Source organism: Leopardus geoffroyi, chromosome A1 (assembly GCF_018350155.1).
Source record: "Leopardus geoffroyi isolate Oge1 chromosome A1, O.geoffroyi_Oge1_pat1.0, whole genome shotgun sequence".
Lineage (NCBI taxonomy): Eukaryota > Metazoa > Chordata > Mammalia > Carnivora > Felidae > Leopardus > Leopardus geoffroyi.
This window is the reverse complement of record NC_059326.1, coordinates 213,575,507-213,598,203: the sequence shown is the minus strand read 5'-3', so window position 1 is coordinate 213,598,203 and position 22,697 is coordinate 213,575,507. Positions and strand designations below refer to the sequence as shown.

At 40.8% G+C, this 22,697-nt stretch overlaps 1 protein-coding gene across 2 annotated transcripts in view; it reads right to left on the bottom strand.

Moving 5' to 3' along the window:
* LOC123578342 (Golgi phosphoprotein 3) overlaps positions 1 to 18,400 on the bottom strand; it is a 49,015-nt gene extending 30,615 nt beyond the window's left edge. Inside the window, exon 1 of one of the 2 annotated variants that reach the window (XM_045441273.1) lies at positions 17,666 to 18,400. In XM_045441273.1, coding sequence (XP_045297229.1) covers positions 17,666 to 17,890 — 225 coding nt within the window. In that variant the 5' untranslated portion in view covers positions 17,891 to 18,400. The remainder of the gene's footprint in view (positions 1 to 17,665) is intronic. The other variant, XM_045441282.1, reaches the window with a different exon arrangement.
* Between the last annotated feature and the right edge of the window lie 4,297 nt (positions 18,401 to 22,697).

Sequence of the window (22,697 nt, the reverse complement as noted above, 5' to 3'; positions counted from 1 at the left end):
CTCCAGATCAATCCAACTGTCCACTTTCTCCTTTTCTGTACTTCTGAACTGCTAGTGGGGAAAAAAAAAAATCTTGCAATCTCAGTACAACTTAAACTGTCAATGATACCTGGAAAATCCAGTGTTTCCCTCAAAACTCTTCCCACTCCCTGTAGCAGCTATTTCAAAACTCCATTCTCCTCAAATCTCTGAACTTGGCTCATTTTCAGCAGATGACTTCATAGAAGTAAACGCCATCTGACAGGAATGGCCTCAACTTCTAACAATGAACCAAACCTATAAATTCAAATTCCTCCCTACTCATTCTTTTGTCTGGTAACAGAAAAACTGCCTAAGGCTCACCCTTCTACCAATGCTCTCGCATCTTAAGAAGTACCTTTCCTCACAATTCCCATCCTTCTAAAGCATCTTAAACCTCTTACATATATACTAGTACTTCCTATTGACATTCAAACATCCTCAAGTTTGCCCATCATGAGAAACAGAGAGAGAGGAACCAGCACTGCCCTATATCCTGCCCACTCACCACGAACTCCTTGAAAGTACGACACTTCAACACTGGTTTGAACTGCACACGTCCATTGATCCACAGATTTTTTTCAATATGCATAGTACTACAAATGTATTTCCTCTTCCTCAGGATTTTAATAACATTTTCTTTTCTGTAACTTATTTTAAGAATACAGCACAAAATATATATACAAATATGTCCTAACTGACTTCATGTTATCGGGAAGGCTTCCAATAAACAGCAGTAGGCTACTGGTAGTTAAGTTCTGGGGAAGTCCAAAGCTTCCTTAGCTTTTGTGGTACCCCTAACCCCCACACTGTTCAAGAGTCAACTGTTTGGTCAAAAAATAACTTGCCACCACTTCCTTTTCACTTTCGAACCCATGCAATCTGATACAGTTCTCAACAAGCCTTGCCTTAACTAACTGCCCCACAACCTCTGCCGCTGCTGACCTTTGCTCCTCCTCCCCTGGCTTCCATAACACCACTCCGTTACTGAGCAGCTCCTGTTCAGGCTTTTACAGATTACTCTTGTTTCACCTACTCCTGAAGCGTAATACTCAGTGGTCTTGTTTTACTTACACGTTTTTTTGTTTTTTGTTTTTTTTTTAAGATTTTTTTTAGGGGCACTGGGTGGCTCAGTCAGTTAAGCGTCCAACTTTGGCTCAGGTCACGATCTCACAGTTTGTGAGTTCGAGCCCCACATCAGGTTCTGTGCTGACGGCTCAGAGCCTGGAGCCTGCTTTGGATTCTGTGTCTCCCTTTCTCTCAGCCATCCAAGACAGATTTGTTTAATGGGTAATCTAGGTATGCTTCACTTCAGCCCCATGAAAATGAAAGATATAGTAGTCCCCTCACCCCTTACCCACAGTCTGTTACCCATGCTCAATCACCATCCAGAAGTAGATAACCCTTCTGACTTTATTGTCAGAAGGTTAATAGTAGCCTAATGCTACGTACAATGCCCCGAATTCATTTACCTCACTTCATCTCATCATGTAGGCATATTATCATCTCAAGTCATCACAAGAAGAAAGGTGAGTACAGTAAGATATTTTGAGAAAGAGAAAGACCACATTCACATTACTTTTATTACAGGATATTGTTATAACTGTCCTATCTTGCTATTAGTTGTTAATCTCTTACGGTGCCTAATTTATAAATAAAACTTTATCATAAATATGATGACCAGGAAAAAACATGATATATACAGGGTTCGATTCTATCTTGGGTTTCAGGCATCCCCTGTGGGTCTTGGAACATTACCCCTGTGGATAAGGGAGCACTACTGTACTCATTTTTCTTTCCACACCTGCCACTGATCACTTCAATACAGAAAGCACAAAACTAAGTGTGAGGAGAAACTGACTTCCTCACAAACAAATAAATCTTTTGAAGGATCCATGGCAAAATGTATGTTTATTTGATCAGTGAAGTTTTAAAGTGTATTTAACAGCATCTTATTAACAAAACCTAACTCTAATCCCAGTCTTAATTCTTCTCTAGAAAGCATGAGGGGTTTACTTAATAAACACAACACAAAAATATTTCAATTTGCAAAGCTCTCTTCACATAATCATCTCATCTCATAATAACCCAGTAAAATACTATCATTCTGCATTTGAAAAATCTGAAGTTTAGAGAAGAAATAAGACTACATTCACACTCCAGAAGCAGCAGTCGTATCTAATGCCACAGTGCTGTGACTGTAAATATAGTGTTTCACCACTACATCACACTATCAGTATTCTGAGGACATTCTGAAAACTACAGATAATAATGAAAGCATGTAAGTTTTCTACCACATCACCATAACATTTATCTATTCGATGCAGGTGTGTGCATGATTTTCTAGCAGAAAATCCCATTTGGGAGGCAGAGACACAAAGCTGCATAAAATAAAACATAATTTTGTAATTCTTAAAATAAGAAAATATCATTTTAATTCAATAAATAGCTATTGAGTGCCAAGACATTGCTAAGCAGAGATTAAAGATAACCAAGATAGAAGGCACACAATGAAAATAAAATTATAATTCAATATCATAATGCTAATATGAATAAAATGGCAACCATTCATTCCTTCATTCCAAAAACATGCTGCTATGAACTGAATTGTGTACCCCCAAAATTCATATTTTGAAGCCCTAACCCCCATGTGAATCTATTGGGAGACGGGGGTCTCTGAGAGATAATTAGGTTTAGATAAAGTTACAAGTGTAGGGCCCTCATCAGAAGGGACACCACACATTTTGCTGTGTTTCTCGGCCATGTGAGGACACAGAGGAATCTCTCCAGAACCCAACCATGTAGGTACCCTAACTTCAAAATTCCTGCCTCCAGAACTGTGAGAAAACTTCTGTTTAAACCAATTCTTTTGGTTATTTTTATTACAACAGCCCCAGCAGGCTAACACATATGCATAAACCCCTAGAACATACTAGACACTGCAGTAGGTGCTAGATACCCAATAAGCAAAAGGGGTGTGAGAGCGACTAACACTGCCTAGGGGGCTAGAATAAGATGAAAGAGCCTCAGCTAGGCATCAAAACATGAGTAAGAATTGGCTGCTAGGTGAAGAAAAGGAAGAGCCTGTATGGGAGAACCTGCTAATACAAACATGAAAGCCAAACAAAATAATAATGCGATTTCCAGGCCATTAGAAAAATAAAGGAAGGTCCCTAACATACACACCTATTAATTATGGTACATCAAATAATATGTTCTATAATGCCGTCGCTGAAAATAATGGGACACTGTATTTCTCGCTGTGCCACTTGAATTTTTTTTTACATGAGTAAATGCATATTTACTAACATGGGAAAGTGGTCACTACATATCATTAAGAGAAAAAGGGTTACAAAGCAGTACTGGAAGGAGATCTCATTTTTCTAACTGAAAACTAAACATGTGCAAATTCATTTAAAATAAGACTAGAACAATAATACACGGTGTTACCACCCAATTTTCATCACTTGCCTTTTTGTTCAAGCCATTTTCCACCCAGAACTTTTTTGTTGTTGTTAGTGAAGTATATCACTCCCCAAAACCTTTCAATGGTTTCCCAACTGCACTCAGGAGAATATACAAAATCCTTAAACTGCCTTGTAAAGCCCTGTATTGTATGTTCATCATCTCAGGCCTTTCTCCCCATCACCCCACTCCTGCCTGAACCATTTTTCAGTTCTTTAAGCCAAGCCAAGCTGTCAGGGCCTTGGAGTACACTCAACTAATCTATCTTCACTGTCTGCGGCTCCTACTCATTCCTTGAGTGTCAGCCTAAATATCATTTCCTTGGAAAGTTCTTCCCTTTACCCTCCCCCTATACCCACTCTCTCACAGCATACTCTAATTTTTCTTCATAATATGATCACAATGTGTAATTATACATATATATGCAAGTTTATGTTGTTCTGTCTTCCCTAGTATAGTGCCTAGGATACAGTAGGCACTCCATAAATGTTTTTCAAAGGAATAAAAGCTGAATTGTGGATTTCATTTTCTACATCTTTCTCCACAAGGAGCATAGACTTGTAAAGGAAAATAACTAAGACACTGTTACCACTCTAATAGTTCTTTAAACTCAAACCAACCATGTTCTCTCCTCTAAGCTTTAATGGTAACTAAATCCTATTAATTCTTCTATAAAAATTATCTTTCTGATCAAGACTGTTCCCTCTGCATCCAAGATGCAGGCACAAAATTTCACAAATTCTAGTAACTTCAATCCTACTACCAACTTTCCTGCCTCCATCCTCTCCATCTACAAATTATTTATTCACTTAAAGGAACCACCTTTCTAAAAATCCAGTTTACAGTATTATTGCTATCTTTAAAACCTCCAACTGCCTCCAATATCATTTCCAACTTATATTTAAAGATCCTAAGGTACTAATGACTTTTCATTTCCCTGTTCCACACAAACCCCCCCCCCATAACTTAGTTCTCATTATATACAACAGATTTTCTTCTTTAGCTGTGGTAAAATAATGTCAATCTTAGAAAGAGGACTTCCTCCTATAGTTATTTTCACATATACCCTGTCACAATATATCCTGTCTAGAATGTCAGTTTCCTGTCAAGTGACATGCCACATCTCGTTCAATATTCTGCTCAAAACTTACCTCCCTAAAGTGTTTCCTGCCCTTTCCAACGTCCTTCTTTGGGCACACTCCTCAACCACACATCTTCTCTGCCTTCCTCACAGCACTCAGCACTCCTACCTGCTCTACCAGTGACGACAGAATCACTTTTCCCTTCCTCACTGAAATCTGGACAACACCCCACAGGAGGAACTCCTCCCTTCAAAGGAATTCTCTAACCAGCTACTAAGATGATAACACATTTTCCCCTATAGGAATAGGAAAAGACTGCCATTGTTCCACAGACCAGGCAAGACCATCAGCCAAAATGTGATCTAAGAAATCTGAAGGTGAGAGAAGAATCACTTCACACACCAAGCAATGAAAGAAATCACAAAGAAACACAAACCCTAGACCTTCAATTCAATACCAATTCTACTGAAGATAAATAGTTTCTAATAACCAAGTTTACAATCAGAACACATCTACAAAGGTATGGGGAAAATAAAGCCATGATGACAAAGCTTAAATGGTCATGTGCAGTTACAGAAGAGATGGACAGATGGAGGAGAAGAAGATCTAAGAGCTGAGGGAGCACAAGCATCAAAGAGGCAAAGAGACTATACTGGAGTGGGAGAAGGGGTTAACCTTAAGCAGAAACCCCTTCCCCTGTAACAGAAAGGAAGGAGTTTAGATAAAGGCAGATAGAGGAAGACAGGTAAAGGAAGCCTCTATAGACCCAGAGCAAGGAAGAAGTAAAACAAGAAACTTGAAGGGAGTGATGAAGATTTTAAACAGTCACTGAGGAAAACCAATCCAAGAGAGAACAGGTGAGGCAGTGGCCTTAAAAATGGTCAGAAGACAAATTCAAAGAATTCTGAGAATGCAGACTGAGTTACCTACTGGGCATGGATTGTGAAAGAGAGAAGACTGGGAAGTCTGACCTAAGCAACTGTGTGGCTGCAGGGATGGACTCTGACATGGAGTGCAGGAACAATCTTAGGGGAGAGATACAACTCCAAATCACCCTTTCCAATCCAGACACCTCTCCTGAACATCAAACCCAAATTTGCAACCTCCTACTGAAGCATTAAGGGATAAATATATAAGGTTAGGTATAAATAACTGGTTACTGGCTCTCCTTCTGAATCTCCTAAACACACTCACAACCCGGAACAAATCAGCAGACAGCTTCAACAAAGACAACGAAGTCAACAGACTTTAGTGTGAGACTTCTGAGCTCTTTTCAAGGGCTCTAACCTTTTAGGCAGATAGGATAGTTTTTACTATCTAATTTCATTTTCAAAAACTTACAGCTTGAACAAAGTTGGGGGATTCACACTTCCCTGATTTCAAAAAGTATTACAAAGCTACAGTAATCAAAACAATGTGGTACTGGCATAAAAACATACAGACCAATGAAACAAAAGCCCAGAAATAAATACTTGCATGTATATGGTCATACGATTTTTGACAAGTGTGCCAAGATCATTCAATGAAGAACAATCTTGACAGCAAAGGGTGCTGACAAAACTGAATATCCATATGCAAAAAGAACGAAGTTGGACCCCTACATTATACCATACATTAAAAACTAACTCAAAACGATCAAAGACCAAAACATAAAAAACTATAAAACTCATAGGGAAAAAACATAGCAGAAAATCCTAAAAACATTAAATTTTGAAATGACTTCTTGAATATGACACCAAAAGCATAGGCAACAGCAACAAAAAGATAAAGCAGACAATCAAAAGTAAAAACTTTTGTGGATCAAAGGACACTGTCAACATAGTAAAAAGGCAACCCACAGGATAGTAGAAAATATGTGCAAATCATAGATTTAATAAGGGATTAATATCCTGAAAATATAGACAACTTCTAACACTCAACAACAAAACCTTATTGGAAAAAAAAAAAAAACAGGGCAAGTATTTAAATAGATATTTCTCCAAAGAAAATACACAAATGTCTAATCAGCACAAAAAAAGATGTTCAACATCACTAATCATTAGAGAAGTGCAAATCAAAACCACAATGAGATACCACTAAACACCTGTTACAGTGGCTATCATCCAAACAAACAAACAAAGTGTTGGCCAGGACACAGAAACTGCAATCCTTGTGCACTGCTGGGAATGTAAAATGGTCCGGCCACTGTGGAAAACAATATGGTAGCTCCTCCAAACATTTAACATAGAATTACCATGTTTTCTAGCAATTTCATTCCAAGTATGTATCCAAAATAATAAAAGCAGGGACTCAAACAGATATTTGCATAACAACGTTCAAAGCAGACTTATTCACAATGGCTAAAAAGTAGAAACCAAAATGTTCAACAGATGAGTGGATAAACAAAACGCAGTATACACATATAACGTAGTATTATTCAGCCTTAAAAAGGAATGAAATTTAGGATACATGCTATGACATGAATGAACCTTGAAAATATGCTAAGTAAAACAGACATAACAGGGCAAATGCATGATTCCATTTGTATAAGGTACCGAGGATAGTCAAATTCATAGATATAGAAAGCAGAATATAGATCTTCCTCAACCTACAATGGAGGTACATCCCAATAAACCCCACTGTAAATCTGAGAATATAATTTAAGGTGAAAATGCAGTTAATACACCTAATTCACTGAACATCACAGCTTAGCCCAGCCTACCTTAAACATGCTCAGAACACTTACATTAGCCTATCATTAAGCAAAATCATCTTAACACAAATCCCACTTTATAATAAAGTACTCAGTATCTCATGTAATTTACTGAAAACTGTACTGAAAAACAGAACGGTTGTGGGTTCAGAACAGTTCTGTTATCAGTTGTTCATCCCTGTGATCACATGACAGCTGGCGGCTGCTGCCCCCTTAAGCCATGCCCAGAGTAAGCGGAGAGTATCACAGGGCACATTGTTAGCCTAGGAAACAATCCAAAGTCAATTCAAAGTACAGTTTCTACTACCTATATATCCCTTTCACACCACCATAAAATCAAAAAATTGCACGTTAGACCACTGTAAGTTGGAGATCATCTGTAGTGGTTACCAGAGGCTAAGGGAAGGGAGAAAGGAAGAGTTAGTGTTTAATCGGTATACTTTGTTTGGAATGATGAAAAAGTTCTACAGATGGTTAGTGATGATGGCTACAACATTCACAACAATCTGAATGTCCTTAATGCCACTGATATGTACACTTTAAAATGGCTGAAATCGTAAATTTTATGTTACGAATATTTTACCACAAGAAAAAAAAATTAAGAATAAAGAACCTACAGCTTTCCTTTTACTCTTTGAGGCCTACCAGTCACAATTAAGACTATGGAGACTATCTTAATGTTTCTAGTCCAGCAGTAGGTGGACTAGAGCCATCTTAATGTTTCTAGTCCAGCAGTCAGAACCCTGCCCAGATCATAGAAGATCCTCAATTATTTGAGAACGGGAGATGATGGATGGGCAGATTGCTTTAAGTTCACATTTATAAGCAATAATTTCTAAACACTGCAAATATTTTAAGAAAATTACAATGTATATTAAAACAATTTTCTAACTTAAAATTTTATAGATGCATGGGGCAGGACTGGCTGAGATGCCATCTTAAAAGATTATTTGTGACAATCAAATGAAAGTTAACCCCAAAACCAATTTCCAGTCAGCTTCAACCGACTCTGTGGACAGAATCCCCTGGGAGATTCTGTTATAAGCCCCAGCTCCCCCTCCTCTCCTAGAATGGAATGCCGACTCCTCTGTAAGGGGAATAATGCCCAGCTCAACTCCCCTCTGCTCCTGACCCTCCTGGCCAGCCTCAACCTATTTGCTACTTCCTCTGAATGAAAAATGTATGGTATCCACTATCCAAGTGGCACTTAGGATAGTGCTAACTTACACCGTTATTTGAATTCTCCCATGTCCTGCCTCTCCACCCCTAGACTATATAAACTTGTGAAGACTAGGACTTTCCTTGCTACTTTTATTCCTAGGCTCATTTATTTATTTATTTATTTTTAACGTTTATTTTTGAGACAGAGAGAGACAGAGCATGAACGGGGGAGGGTCAGAGAGAGAGGGAAACACAGAATCTGAAACAGGCTCCGGGCTCCGAGCCGTCAGCACAGAGCCCGATGCGGGGCTCGAACTCACGGACCGCGAGATCGTAACCCGAGCCGAAGTCGGCTGCTTAACCGACTGAGCCACCCAGGCGCCCCCCTAGGCTCATTTAACAAAAAGACTTGCACAAAGTACAATTTCGTAATTTAGTGCAACTTTGGAAATTGGCGTTCTCACCTTTCCCCACTCTCAAACCCCATAGGGCTCTGGCTTGGTAACCAAAGAACCTATAGTGAGGAAAAAGCGAACAGTACATTAAGACAGGAAGAAAATAGGAAAAAAATTTTCAATGAAATAAGATTAAAAAAAAGAAAGGATTGTGTGCCAATGCCTTCTCCAGAGGACCTAGCCCTAACACCCTAAGAGAAGATCCTGGCCTTGAACTCAGGTAGAAAGGACCCCCTGCCTCCTAAAGGGGGGAGGGTATCAAAAACAGGGGGTAGGACTATGGAAAGTGGGAAGAAATGGTGACCACCGGGGTTGGAAGAGGAATGTTCTACTAAGCCCAGTAGATAAAGTATAAGAGGGCCAAGAAACAAAAATTGTGAAAATATTAAATACTTATCAGTACCACTATAAACTGTAACTCACTTCTCGAGGCTAGGCCATTACTCATTTGTTCAGCACTTTGCAGTTTTCAAAGACCCTGCATATATGCCAATTCACTGGAGCCCTACAATCTAGAGATTATGGGACAGCCCACAAATGTAGGCCCATTTTGCCCAGGGAAAAACTGAGGTTCTAAGAATTCAAATCATTTATCCTAGTTTTTCTAACTACTCAAAGGCAAGGCTGGGAGTCTAGAGCATGGCACAGTCTTTCAGCTGCTGATCCAAGACATCCCCAGTATGTCCATACTACACTTAACATGTACTACCATTGAAGTCTGCAATCTCTTTTATTGAAATCATTTTCACATGTCTTCTACACAGACTGGATGCTTCTTGAGGGTAAGAAATTTTTCTTTGAAACACAACCACGAAGGAAAGAGATGGACACACAGAACGTGTTCAATAACTGGATTGAACTAAACATATGGACACTATACCAGATTCCATTTTAGATAATATAGATCCAGAAATTAAACGTGACAAGCTCAATTTAGTGCACGAATTGAAACTTCAGTTTTTTTTAAAGTTCAATTCTATATGTTATTTTGAGCTTATTTTGTTAACATAGCATAAAACTTTAACAGTAGTGTTTAAAAAACAAAACTGAGGGGCGCCTGGGTGGCTCAGTCGGTTAAGCGGCCGACTTCGGCTCAGGTCATGATCTCGCAGTCCGTGAGTTCGAGCCCCGCATCAGGCTCTGTGCTGACAGCTCAGAGCCTGGAGCCTGTTTCAGATTCTGTGTCTCCCTCTCTCTGACCCTCCCCCGTTCATGCTCTGTCTCTCTCTGTCTCAAAAATAAATAGACATTAAAAAAAACAAAAATTAAAAAACAAAAATTGAAAATAAAACCAGAGTAAAAATAACCATCAGCAATTTATATGCAGTCCTTTAATTTCCAGCCCTTCCCAGACAATACTGGGAGAACACAAAACTTTACCTACACATCATCAACCAACAAGAATAACTTTGATCTTAAAATTTTACTCACAACCTCTTACAGTTTGGTACGTTAAAACTGTTCCTCCCACTACTGAACTAGAAGCCAAAATCTATTACAATAAAAATTCCAGGGGTGCCTGGGTGGCACCCAGGACTTCGGCTCAGGTCATGATCTTGGCAGTTTGCAAGTTCAAGCCCTGCATTGGGCTCTGTGCTGACAGTTTCGAAGCCTGGAGCCTGCTTCGGATTCTGTGTCTCCCTCTCTCTCTCTCTGCCCTCCCCTGCTCACGCTCTGTCTCTCTCTCAAAAATATATAAATGTTAAAAAAAAATTTTTTAATTCCAATCAGAGAAAAAGGTTTCTAAGCCTCAGTAAAGGGCACAAATTTAGTATTTTCAATATTGATTCATTTCCGTGTTTCTCAACTTTTTTTCATTATTCCTCCCTAAAGAAGCTTTTTCAGACTTATTTTTCCCTAACTACCCTCTCCCCATTAAATTTAATAAAATGGGGGCGCCTGGGTGGCTCTGTCAGTTAAGCATCTGACTCTTGATTTCAGCTAAGGTCATGATCTCACAGGCTCGTGAGATCGAGCCCCAAGTCAGGCTCTGCACTGACAGCAAGGAGCCTGCTTGGGATATTCGCTCTCTCTCTCTCCCCTCCCCCCCTCTGCCCCTCTCCTGCTTTTGAGCCTCTCTCTCAAATACTAAAAAAAAAAAAAAAAAAAAAAAAAAAAAAAAAATCTAAGATGGATACACCATCTGTTTACAGGACAGATGTACATTTATGCTTATACATAAAGAGTAAGGACTTTTCACCACCAACCCCAGAAACAATTTTCACTCCCTTAGAGAGGACATTACCCTCATCAAAAAAACATGATTTATTTAATAAATACTTAAGTGGTAGTATATGCCAGGCAAGATATTCACTATCAAAAAATTCTAGAGGGGAGCCTGGGTGGCTCAGTCCATGAAGCATCTGACTCATTATGTCGGCTCAGGTCATGATCTCACGGTAGCTTCACCCAGGTGCCTGAAAGCAGACTATTTTCTATATGTTCCCATAATACCTAAAACCTCAATATTTGCTAGACTGCATTATAATACTGTACATGCTCCTGAAACAGGTAGCAATCTTTCAAGCTTTGATTAGAGAAACCTAAAGCCACAGATATCAATTTCAAAATGAAACCAGATGGCCCACTTTGGCACTTGTCACTATGCTTATTAAATGGAAGAAACACAGGACAAGCACAATCTTTGTGTTGCTTTAAAAGGAGACTCACATGAAAACAGAATGACCTAAAGAAAGACTACAGCAACTTGGAATGATACCATTTACTCTGATTAACAGCAGAAAAATTATGCTGATAGAAAGTAGGGAAAGTTTGCTTGGACACAGAGGAGTGTTGGGCCAAAAATGTAACATAACAGGAAAAGCATGATTTAGGTTTTTGAGACTTACACATAAGCTGACACTATAACAGTTTACTTCTTTAAATATCAAATATGTCAAACTTTGACCAAAATGATTTCAAAGTATAATTCTAAAACATAATCTCAAATGATCCACACAGGGACAGTCAGATGGTTAAAATTAAGATATATCAAATTATTAGTATGGCTTGTAATATCAGTGAATATATTGGCCACACTGTGAAAGAACCCCAAAGCACTGAAAATGATTTCAGTATAAACTCTTGTTTAAAAGGTAAAAATGGTTCGATGAACTCCAAAAACTAATTTTTGAGATCCTATGTGTCTTTCACTGTGTACCTACTCTTAAATACACCTGAAAAAAATAAATGAAGATTCAATCTTTTGAAAATATGAAAAGAATATTATTAGTAAAGGAATCACAAAATTCCAAAGCTCAGAAGCCTTTAGTATACACTAAGTTACTAAAATCTTAGCACATGGCAGCCAAGCCCCCCTTAATAAGGACTTTCATGAAAGGATCTTTAAAATTACAAAATTGAAAGCACCTGGCTGGCTCAATGGGTAGAGCAGGTAACTCTTGATCTTCGGGATGTGAGTTCAAGCCCCACGCTGAGGGTAGAGTTTACTTTTAAAAACAAACAAACAAACAAAAACAAACAGGGGTGTCTGAGTGGCCCAGTTGGTTAAGTGTCAGACTCCTGATTTCAGCTCAGGTCATGATCTCACAGTTCATGGGATTGAGCCCCATGTTGGGCCCTGTGCCGAGCATGAAACCTGCTTGCAATTCTCTCTCTCCCTCTCAAAATAAATAAATAAACTTAAAAAAAAAAAAAAAAATACCACTAGGGGAAAAGTTCTTAAAAACCAGAAGAGAAAAGACAGCACCAATGGGTTAGGGAGAAAGAAGCTCAAAGAACCATGTCAGAAAACATTCTGATCCACACGCTGGCACTAACTTTGACAGGTCTCCAAAATACCACAGCCTGTTTCACTCTCAAGATCCAAAGCCCTGGAAGAAAATACCTGACTGGATAAGGCAGTGTGACTGCATCACAAAAGGGGAGGGTAAATGCTTCAACAGGGCCTCCAGGGGCTACACACAATGGGGGAACCCCTATAAAAGGATGGGGGGGACAGATAGACAGGATTCAGCATGGTGGAGAGTAAAACAATAAACGTCCAAAACAGCCCAATCAGAACCATGGAAGAGATTTCTCTCTCCATTTTAAAGGAGAATTTTGAGGCCCAAGGGCTTAAATAATACACGTAAAACAAAAGATATGTCTCAGAGAAGAACTACAATACCTCTTTCCACTTCTATTCCACAGACACACTCTAAATTATACCTGGCCATTTAAAATAGTTACATCTAACCTCAAAGCACTAAGATCTGCCACAAACAAAACTATTTAAAAGTATCTGACAAGGGGCACCTGGGTGGCTCAGTCAGTTAAGTGTCCGACTTCAGCTCAGGTCATGATCCTGAGTGGTTCATGGTTTGTGAGTTCAAGCCCCACATCAGGCTCTGTGTGGACAGACAACTCAGAGCCTGGAGCAGCTTCAGATTATGTCTCCCTGTCTCTCTGCCCCTCCCCAGTTCACACTCTCTCTCTCAAAAATAAATAAACATTAAAAAAAAATTTTTTTTTTTAAAAAGGTATCTGACAATAGGGGTTCCTGGGTGGCTCAGTCGGTTAAGCGTCCAACTCTTGATTTTGGCTCAGGTCATGATTTCGTGGTTCCTGGGATCAAGTCCTAAGGGCTCTGCGCCGACAGCATGGAGCCTGCTTGGGATTCTCTCTCCCTCCCTCTGTCGTGCTCTCTCTTCCTCTCTCTCAAAATAAATAAACTTAAAAAAGTATCTGACAACAAAACAAACAACAAAAACACTCATAAACACAGAGAACAAAATGGTGGTTGCCAGGGGGCGGACGATAGAGGGATGGGTGAAATAGGGGGAAGAGACTTAGAATTACAAGCTTCCAGTTATAAAATAAGTCAAGGGAATAGAAAATACAGGATAAGAATTAGTCAAAAATATGGTAATAACTTTGTATGTTGACAGATGGTGACCATACTTACCAAAGTGAGTATTTTGAAATGTTCAGAATTGTCAAATCACTGTTACACCTGAAACTAATACAACTATACATGAATTAAAATTTTTTAATAAATATAAGTAAATAAATACAATGATGTCCTGAGAGAAGAAATAAAATGCAAAAAAATAAACGATACCAAGTATTTGAGGTAATTGAGACGTTCTGAAAACTGACTCTTGGAGACATCAGTGGAAAAACCAAATAGTCGGGGAAAGGAAAGTATCTGGCTCATTTACTGCCCTTCCCCCTCAAAGGAGAAGATTATAGAAAATCTTGCGAATTTGGAAGCTGAGTTCAAGTTTAAACCTATCTACCATTCTTACTGCGGTCTCTGAAGATTTATTTCAATAAATAAATCACTGATGCTCCATCCAGACTGAGCACCGCAATCCCCAGAGGGCCCAAGCAGCTTCATAAGAGCCACAAAGGAAAATCATTGGTAAAAAGTGTAAAACGCATACCTAAATTTTAAAAAAGGAAAAAAATCCCTCACAATGACTTTAGAGTCACTCCTGATAGGTAAACCAAGGCCAGACAATGTGCTTATTGGCAAGCTGAGCCTTCTGTTCAATAAAGGGAGGACTCCTAGGAGGAACACTAGATACAGGATGTAAGTCAATGTAACTGTTTAAATACTGTAAATTACAAATGTGTTAGAAGTTGAAAATTCAAAGAAAATGAACAAATGACAACCTCACACAATACAGATAAATGTCACAATGCAAAACAAAAGCTGCAAACGGAAGTACAAAAATGGACAAAATTATTCTATGCTGAATTCCAAAGTCAAGCTAGTTGCTACCCTTAAGGACTAAGCAATTACTGGAAAGGCATCAAGTGGGGCTTCTGGAGAGTGGTCATGTTCTGTTTCTTGATCTGGGTGCTGGTTTAACAGCTGTGTTCAGTTTGTGAAAATTTACCACACTTCAGCACACTTTCCTGTATACTTCTTATTGAACAAAAATATTTTTAAAAAGCCATAATGTCTGTTTTAAAAGTCTAAGTAAGGCTAATTTCACCATCTTACAATTTTTTTACATTTTTTCTCAATTATTTGGAATTCAAATACAATAGTTCACACACGTGCATATATAACGTATCTATCGTTAAGGACCTTAAAATGTAGGTTTTCATATCTCACAAGTACCCAAACGTAACAAAGATGGATACTAGGCTAAAGCAGTAAATTTATTAAGCTATATATTATGCCTAAAGCTTGAAACTTGTTAATATCAAAATCTAGTATTAACAAGCATAAATGCCTAGGCTCTAGGTAAGAGTAATTCCTGCCCCCACTTTAAAGACTGATACAAGTTGAAGACATGAGGGGAAAATCTCCCAAACTTATGAATGGAGGAGGTGACAGGTCCATTATTAGTACTGTAAAGATGTAAAAGAGAAGTTATATAGATTAATCCCTAAAACCTATATCTAAAGCAATGCCAAATCCCAAACCCACTCACCTCTACAACTCCCTGGGCTTGCCTGAAAAAGGGGAAAATAAAAAAATTTCTCTAGGTGATTGTTGAAATCAGCAAGAAATGCTCAGAATTAGCTGAGTCTGGACCTTAGCCATGACATGGCAAGGTACAGTGACTCCTGACATAAGCACAACATATGGTTTCAATTACCTGCCACCAAAGAAATTTAAATTGTCTACATTTTTTAAGTACCATTAAGCTTCAACAAATTCTTTAAATTATCTTCATGACAACCAAGCACCAAAAAAAAGCCAATCAATGTGCTTTAGCTTAAACTTTTTCAGTAACACATACTTTGGGGGAAAAAGGTACTTTTTCACCATAAGCTCTCACTTGGGAGTGACTCAAATCCAAAAGCTAGTTTTGGTTTTAGTTGGGGTTTTGGTTTTTGGTTTTTTTAAGTTTTAGTTTTATGCACAGGACATAGCCATACAGAAAACTATCACAAACGACATAAACCAGAATGTTCACTCAGGAATATGGAGGACTTGTTTCCTTTTTTTTTTTTTTTTTTTTTTTTTTTTTTTTTTTTTTGTATTTTCTAAAACGTTACTTTAGTTCTAAAGGAAAAAGACAAAGAAAAATGTTTACTACCAAAATTCTAAATTGTGCAGCCTAAAAAGGCAAGTTGAATACTTTCTAAAATCACATTTCTAGAACACTGTGCATCTACAGACCATCCCCAACTTAACAATTTTTCACCTTTATGACTGCACAAAACTACTTCGAATTTTGATCTTTTCCTGGGCTAACAATATGCATACACATACGATTTGCTAGGCACAGCCACATGACAAGGGTAAACACCTGATGCACTTAAAACCATTGTTTTTCACTCCCAGTACAGCATCCAACAAATTACACGAGATATTCAACACATTATAAAAACGCTTTGTGACAGGTGAGTCTGCTCAACTATAGGCTAACGTAAGTGTCCTGAGCACGATGAAGGTAGGCTAGGCGACGATGTTTGGTAGGTCAGGTGTATTAAATGCATTTTCAATATTCAATTTACGATGAGGTTATCAGAACATAACCCCATCATAAATTGAGGAAGACCTGTAGCTTGTTCTTCCAAAGAACAAAAAAGAATTTCACATCAGTCTGTTTCCATTATAACTCAGTAATTAATAAACATACTGAGTCCCTTTCACACCCAGGGGAACCTTTTTTCAAGTGATCCTTATTAAAACCTAAAAATGGGAAACCAAGATATAGCAAATACTCTAGACATCTCTATAGAAGTAAACTTTAATTCATTAAAAAACTAAATATTGGGAGGCCACAATCCATATAAAACTCTGGTATATAAAATATCTGGTAAGTTTCAGTGAACTAAGACCAAATTATTTTATAAGGATTTTTTGCCCACCTTTGTGACTAGGAACACTTTATTAAAAATCAAAACAAAACTTGGATATTTCTGTATCTGACTCTCAAAATGTGCTGTTTGTAGTTTCCACGCTGAGATCAAACAAGCTTCTGAAACCACCTCACCATACGTGATTTATAGAATATCCATTCATCTGGCTGACCGGCTAGTCTCTAAAAATGGTTTTTTTGTAGATAAATGGATATGTGATGAAGCAAATCTAGGAAAATGTTAATGATAGAACCTAGGAGGGGAGTATACAGGAGGTGAAAATAATCTTTCAAAATCACAACACACAAATATATCCACAGCAACTTTAACCCACCTAAGGCCTTGAATCACAAACCTAACCTTCCAGCACACGACGAAAAAGCCCTTCCTTAAGATAGCAAGACTTTCTTGCAGACTAGTCAACTGATAAAATATAAAAATGATACTAAAAGTAATCTCTTACCCAAAGCAAGGTTACCTAGGAAGTCATTTTCCAGAAGGTGTCATGAGAATTTTGTTGGACTTTTAACTTTATTGGATGTAAAACAACTTTTGCCTCCATTACCATTTCACCGAAATTTTTCAAAATTCCAAACAGTACACCTTAAGTTTTGTTTTGTTTTTTAATCTCCCAAAAGCAGATCCGTGGAGCCCTCCCAGGTCCTAAAACCTGCAAAACCCATGAGAGTTCGGGGCGCTGGTGGTTCCAGGTGTTTCACTCTAACGTGCAGTCTCCAGGTGGGGCTGTACCCTGGGGTCTACACGGGTTAAAAAGGCGGAAAAAGGGAGGAAGACATACAGACCGCCAAGGAGTCAAAACCAAAGGAGTGACTGTGTAAGGAGGAAGGGAAAATCCAAGGAATCTGTGCGGGGAGGATCTGGAAGCACCGGGCCAGCTGGGCGCTCAGCTCAGGAACTCGGAGGGCAGACGCGCAGAGCCGGAGGCCGGGCTCCCCCTGTGCCCGGGCCCCGCGCCGGCCGCCAGCCTCCGGCCGCCCCCGCCCTGCCCGCCGCGCCCGCACCTCTCGGTCCTTGAGGCCCAGCAGGAGCACCTCCTCCATCAGGGTCAGCCGCGTTTCCTTGGAGTCGCCCTTGTCGTCGTCGTCCTGCTCGTCGCGGCGGCTCTGCGCGTCGTCCTCCCCGCTGCCGCCGCCGCCGCCCGCCACCCGCTCCTTGTCGGCGGCGTTGCGGGAGGCCTCCGTGCGCCGCTGCACCAGGCCGGAGCTGCGCTGGGTCAGCGAGGTCATGGCTCCCGCCGAGACGCCGTGCTGGGCCGAGAGGGACGCGGGACCTACCGGGTCTCCCTCCTCCTTCCCCCGCGGCCCCCGACCCGGGCTTCCGTGTTAAATCCCGGCGCTGGGGCGACGTCCGTCGACAGCTGTGCCGGGGGCAGTCATGGGGAGACGGGTCGGGGCGAAACGGGCGGGCCCGGCGTCGGCGGAGCTAGAGAGGGGCTCTTCCTTCCGGCGTCCGCAGGCCCCAAGGCAGCCCGAGATCCTAGGGGGAGGCGGAGGTGGTGGCGGTGGCGGCGGCGGCTGCGCCTTCCCAATATGGCGGCGCCGACTGACGTCACCGGAGGATGTGGCACAGCCGGCGCGGGGCCGGCCGGGAGGGCGCCGGAAGCGTCGGGCAGGGACGGGGCGGCTGGGGACGAGGGCGGGGATCCGCCCACGATGACCCCCTGCTGGGCCCTCGGGTCTCCGCTGGCTCTCGCCCTCTGCTAGGCGTCCCTTGGCCGCCGGGCCCGCCCGTGACGTGTCCTCCCTCCGTCCGCCTCTCCCTTCGCCCCTGGGGAAACCGGACCTGGCGCCAGAGACTGGCGAGGCCCCCGCCACGAATGGGGAGAGTCGTGGCCTAGCGAGGCTGGACCCCGCTCAGCCTCAAGCAGTGCACTTACCACGGCAGACACCACCATCCTCGGAGTTGGCCTCGGCCGGGGAAAGGGCGGAGGGGGGGTCGGGGAAGGGACCCCGCTTGGAATCCGGGGTCCCCAAGAGACACTGGAAGGACTTTGCCCGCTGCTGATAGAGCGAAGAGAGAGCGCGCTCTCTCTGCCCACACTCCCTAACCCTTCCGAAGGAGTAACTGCATTTCAATAGCTTGAAAATGGACTTTTAGTATTTACCGCATGTATTAAAGAGAAGTTAGACCAAATTGAATAGTTTTGTTTGTAGAACTTTTTCCTCGCCTCCTGACTTGTAAAGTGACCAGGGCGCAGTGAGTACTGTTAGTGCTGTACGCGTCAGTGCACTTGACCTTAACGATCTTTTTATAGAGACAATAAACCTGTTGGGTTTCATGCCACGTCCTTGTACAAATTAAATCTCCCCGAATTTAATTACTAGGTGAAATCCTCTTGGCGTTCTTGACAGTTTGTGCAAGTTATGTTATAGCGTAGATGTCAAACCTGAGGGGGAGTTTGGAGGGCCAGAAGGATGGAGCTTACAAATAAAACATCCAGAAATGGCATTGTATGCCATCCAATATTATTTAAAATCAACAGTGGCCACAGGTTATGGCTACAGAATATTCAGATAGGAGAAATATATTGTTGTAACAGAACTTGAGCTGTGATAAATGATAAACGCTCACAGTAAAACTGTCCCGTCGAATGTTTCTGGCTACAGAGTTCTCCCGCCTCTACAAACCCATCATCCAAAACTCCTACTGGCTGCACACCATCATCACCCCAAACCCTAGAAAGTGAGAATGCTAAATGTGGGGTGAGGAGACAGAAAGGTGAACACAAAGTAGACCCTCCCTTTTTCGTATCTTTCTGGGCAAAGGTCAATTTCACCTCAACCAATTTCTCCACATCCTGTTCAACTATTTTTTTTTCCTTTTATTTCCGTAGCACTTCTTTCCCAAATAGCTTAAAATGTTTTTTAAAAGAAACGTAATTATTTGTTTAATCAAAGACATAGTTGAAGGAGTATAAAAATGAATATAGTGAAAATCTACCTTCAAGCCCTGCCCCTATTCACCTAGTTGTTCCCCCCTTCTCCTCCCCTAGTGATTTCAAAATACCTCAACAAAATTCTCTGGTACTCCTTTCAAAAGATGAAGTCTGAGGTGCCTAGGTGGCTCAGTCAGTTAAGCGCCTGACTTCAGCTCAGGTCATGATCTCGCGGTCCATGGGTTTGAGCCCCACGCAGGGCTCTGTGCTGACAGCTCAGAGCCTGGAGCCTGCTTCCAGATTCTGTGTCTCCCTCTCTCTCTGCAACCTCCCCCACTCAGGCTCTGTTTCCATCTCTCAAAAATGAATAAATGTTAAAAAAAAAAAAAAAAGATAAGCCTAATTCCCCTCCCTTGAGTGTGGACTAGATTCAGTGACTCTATTCAAATGAGTAGAATGTATGCAGGTGTCCACAGCTTCTTCTCTTATGTTCCCTCTCTCCCTGCCTCTATCTCTCAGATCTTTCACCCTGAGGGAGGCCAGCTGCCATATCATGAAGACATTCGAGCAGTTTTGTTTTAAATAGAGACTTTTCATTTCTTTTTCTTATAATGTATGGTGGTTCCAAACTGATTTTTTTTTTTAAGTTTATTTTGAGAGAAAGAGGGGAGAGAGAAAGAGAGTGAGAATCCCAAGCAGGCTTCGCACTGTCAGTGCAGAGCCCGATATGGGGCTCAAACTCACAAACTGTAAGATCATGACCTGAGCTGAAACCAAGAGTCAGGCGCTTAATGGGCTGAGCCATCCAAGCATGCCAACCTTCAAGCAGTTTTATGGAGAGGTCCAATTGGGAAGGAACTTAGACCTCCTGCACAGAGCCACAGGAGAGAGCCATCTGGGAAGCAGATTCTCCAGCCCCTGTCAAACCTTAGTTCATATCTTGATTGCAATCTCATGAAAGATTTTGAGCCAGTCATTACCACCCAGCTAAGCCATTCCTGAACTTCTAAACTACATCAACTGCAAGATAATAAATATCAGTTGTCTTAAGCTGCTAAATTTGGGTCATCTGTTATGTGGTAATAGGTATTTAAATACTTGGGTGCTTATACAAACAAATAGGTAATAATATTATTTTTATGAAAATCGGGGGCACCTGGTTGGCTCAGTTGGTAGAGCATGAGACATTTTTTTTTGGAGGTGGGGAGGGGCAGAGGGGAAGAGAGAGAGAGAGAGAGAGAGAGAGAAAATCTTAAGGAGGCTCCACGCCCAGCACAAAGCCATGAGGTTCCATCTCATGACCATGAGTGAGATCATGACCTGAGTCGAAATCAAGACTCGGATGCTTAACCAACTGAGCCACTCAGGTGCCCTAAAGTAGAACACGCAACTCTTAAACTTCGGGTTGGGAGTTCAAGCCCCACCCCGGGTATAGAGATTACTAAAAAAATAAATAAATAAACTTTAAAAATAGTATTGTTATGAAAATCAATTCCAGGAAACCTCACTAAAGTAGAGGTCAGGAGGCTAGGAAGGGGAGGCTACAAGGGGGAGCCAGCCCACTCAACCTCTATTACAGGAAGAATTGTCAATTTCAGACCCCTAACAGAAGAATCCTCAACAGGAAAGAATTATCAATTACAGGCCCCAACAGGGAAAGGATGTATATTGCATCTCCTACTAGAAATCAGCTACCCCTGCAATTCAGCCAATAAGAAATCATCACCACCCTGATAATGCTTGCTTTTCTCCAATGGACTTTCACTTAAAACAACCCCTCCCAACTTCCTCCTTCTCGGTCAAATAACGTTTTTCTCTTTTTTTATTGGACTTGCCTGAGGTTTTGCCATAGCTTAACATGTTCTGAATTGCAGTTCTCTTGTGTTCCCGAATAAACCCATTTGCTGGTAAAATAACTAACCCTTTCTTTGATATCCTTCCAGAGAATTTTTTATGCATTTTCAAACAAGTATGAAAATATATTTTCCTTCCTTTCTTATCCAAATAATAGCACATAATATACATTGTTTTGTATCTTGATTTTTTTTCACTTGATGTTGGAAAACATTCTATATCAATACTTAAGAGTTTCTTCATACTTTGTTTCAGCTGCATCATATTCTATTGTAATACACTTTTTTAAAGTCAATCCCTTATAGATGGACATTTAGATTGTTTCCCAGTCTTTGCTATTACAAACAATGCTATAATAAATATAATGAATAGCCACATATATTTTGTCCACAAAAATGCATGTTCATGGTCTATTCATGCACATTCTTCAAATTACAGACTTTCCACAGCTTCAGTATTTGTTTTTTTTCAGTTTTTCTAGCATTTTTCCTTGTTCATTTTCCACAAACTAGACTTCAAAATCACCTTATCTGGAAAGAAAGAAAAGGAAGGAAGGAAGGAAGGAAGGAAGGAAGGAAGGAAGGAAGGAAGGAAGGAAAGAAAGATATATTTTGGGAAACCAAAATATATATTCCAAGTAACAATGACCATTTATTTATTGATAATTGAGAACGTGGCAGGCATGTTCTCCAGGAACTCCGACCCAAATCCCGCAGACTAGGTGTGGGGCTGTTCTGCAAAACTCTAACCTCCTGGTGCAGCAAAGCCTGTCCACATACCTCATGCCCATGCAGAAGAACCTGGAAGTGTGCAGAAGTTAGCACTTCAAGCTGGTAGATAAAAGTGTCCCTTTCTCTCTTCAAATGGATCTTTGAGATCCTTTATACAATTTGTCAATGGCACTTAGCTACAGAAAACTCAACAACACACTTTTGACGTGGCTCTCCCCCTTTTACTCCTCCCTCCACCTCTTCTTTACTCCTGTTTTTGGGTGCTACGCTCCCTAACCAAATAGTGGCACAAAAGCCTTTATCTCAGACTCTGCTTTCTCAGAAGCCCAGATTAAGACAGAGGCGCTGGCTGGCTCAGTCGGCTGAGGATCCAACTGGCTCAGGTCATGATCTTGTGGTTCAGAAGGGTTTGGGAGTTTGAGCCCCGCATCTGGCTCACTGCTGTCAGTGCAGAGCCTGCTTTGGATCCTCTGTCCCCTCTCTCTCTCTCTCTCTGCCCCTCCCCCACTTGTGCTGTCTCAAAAATAAAGAAAAACATTTTAAAAATTAAAAACAAAAGACACTCATTTTACT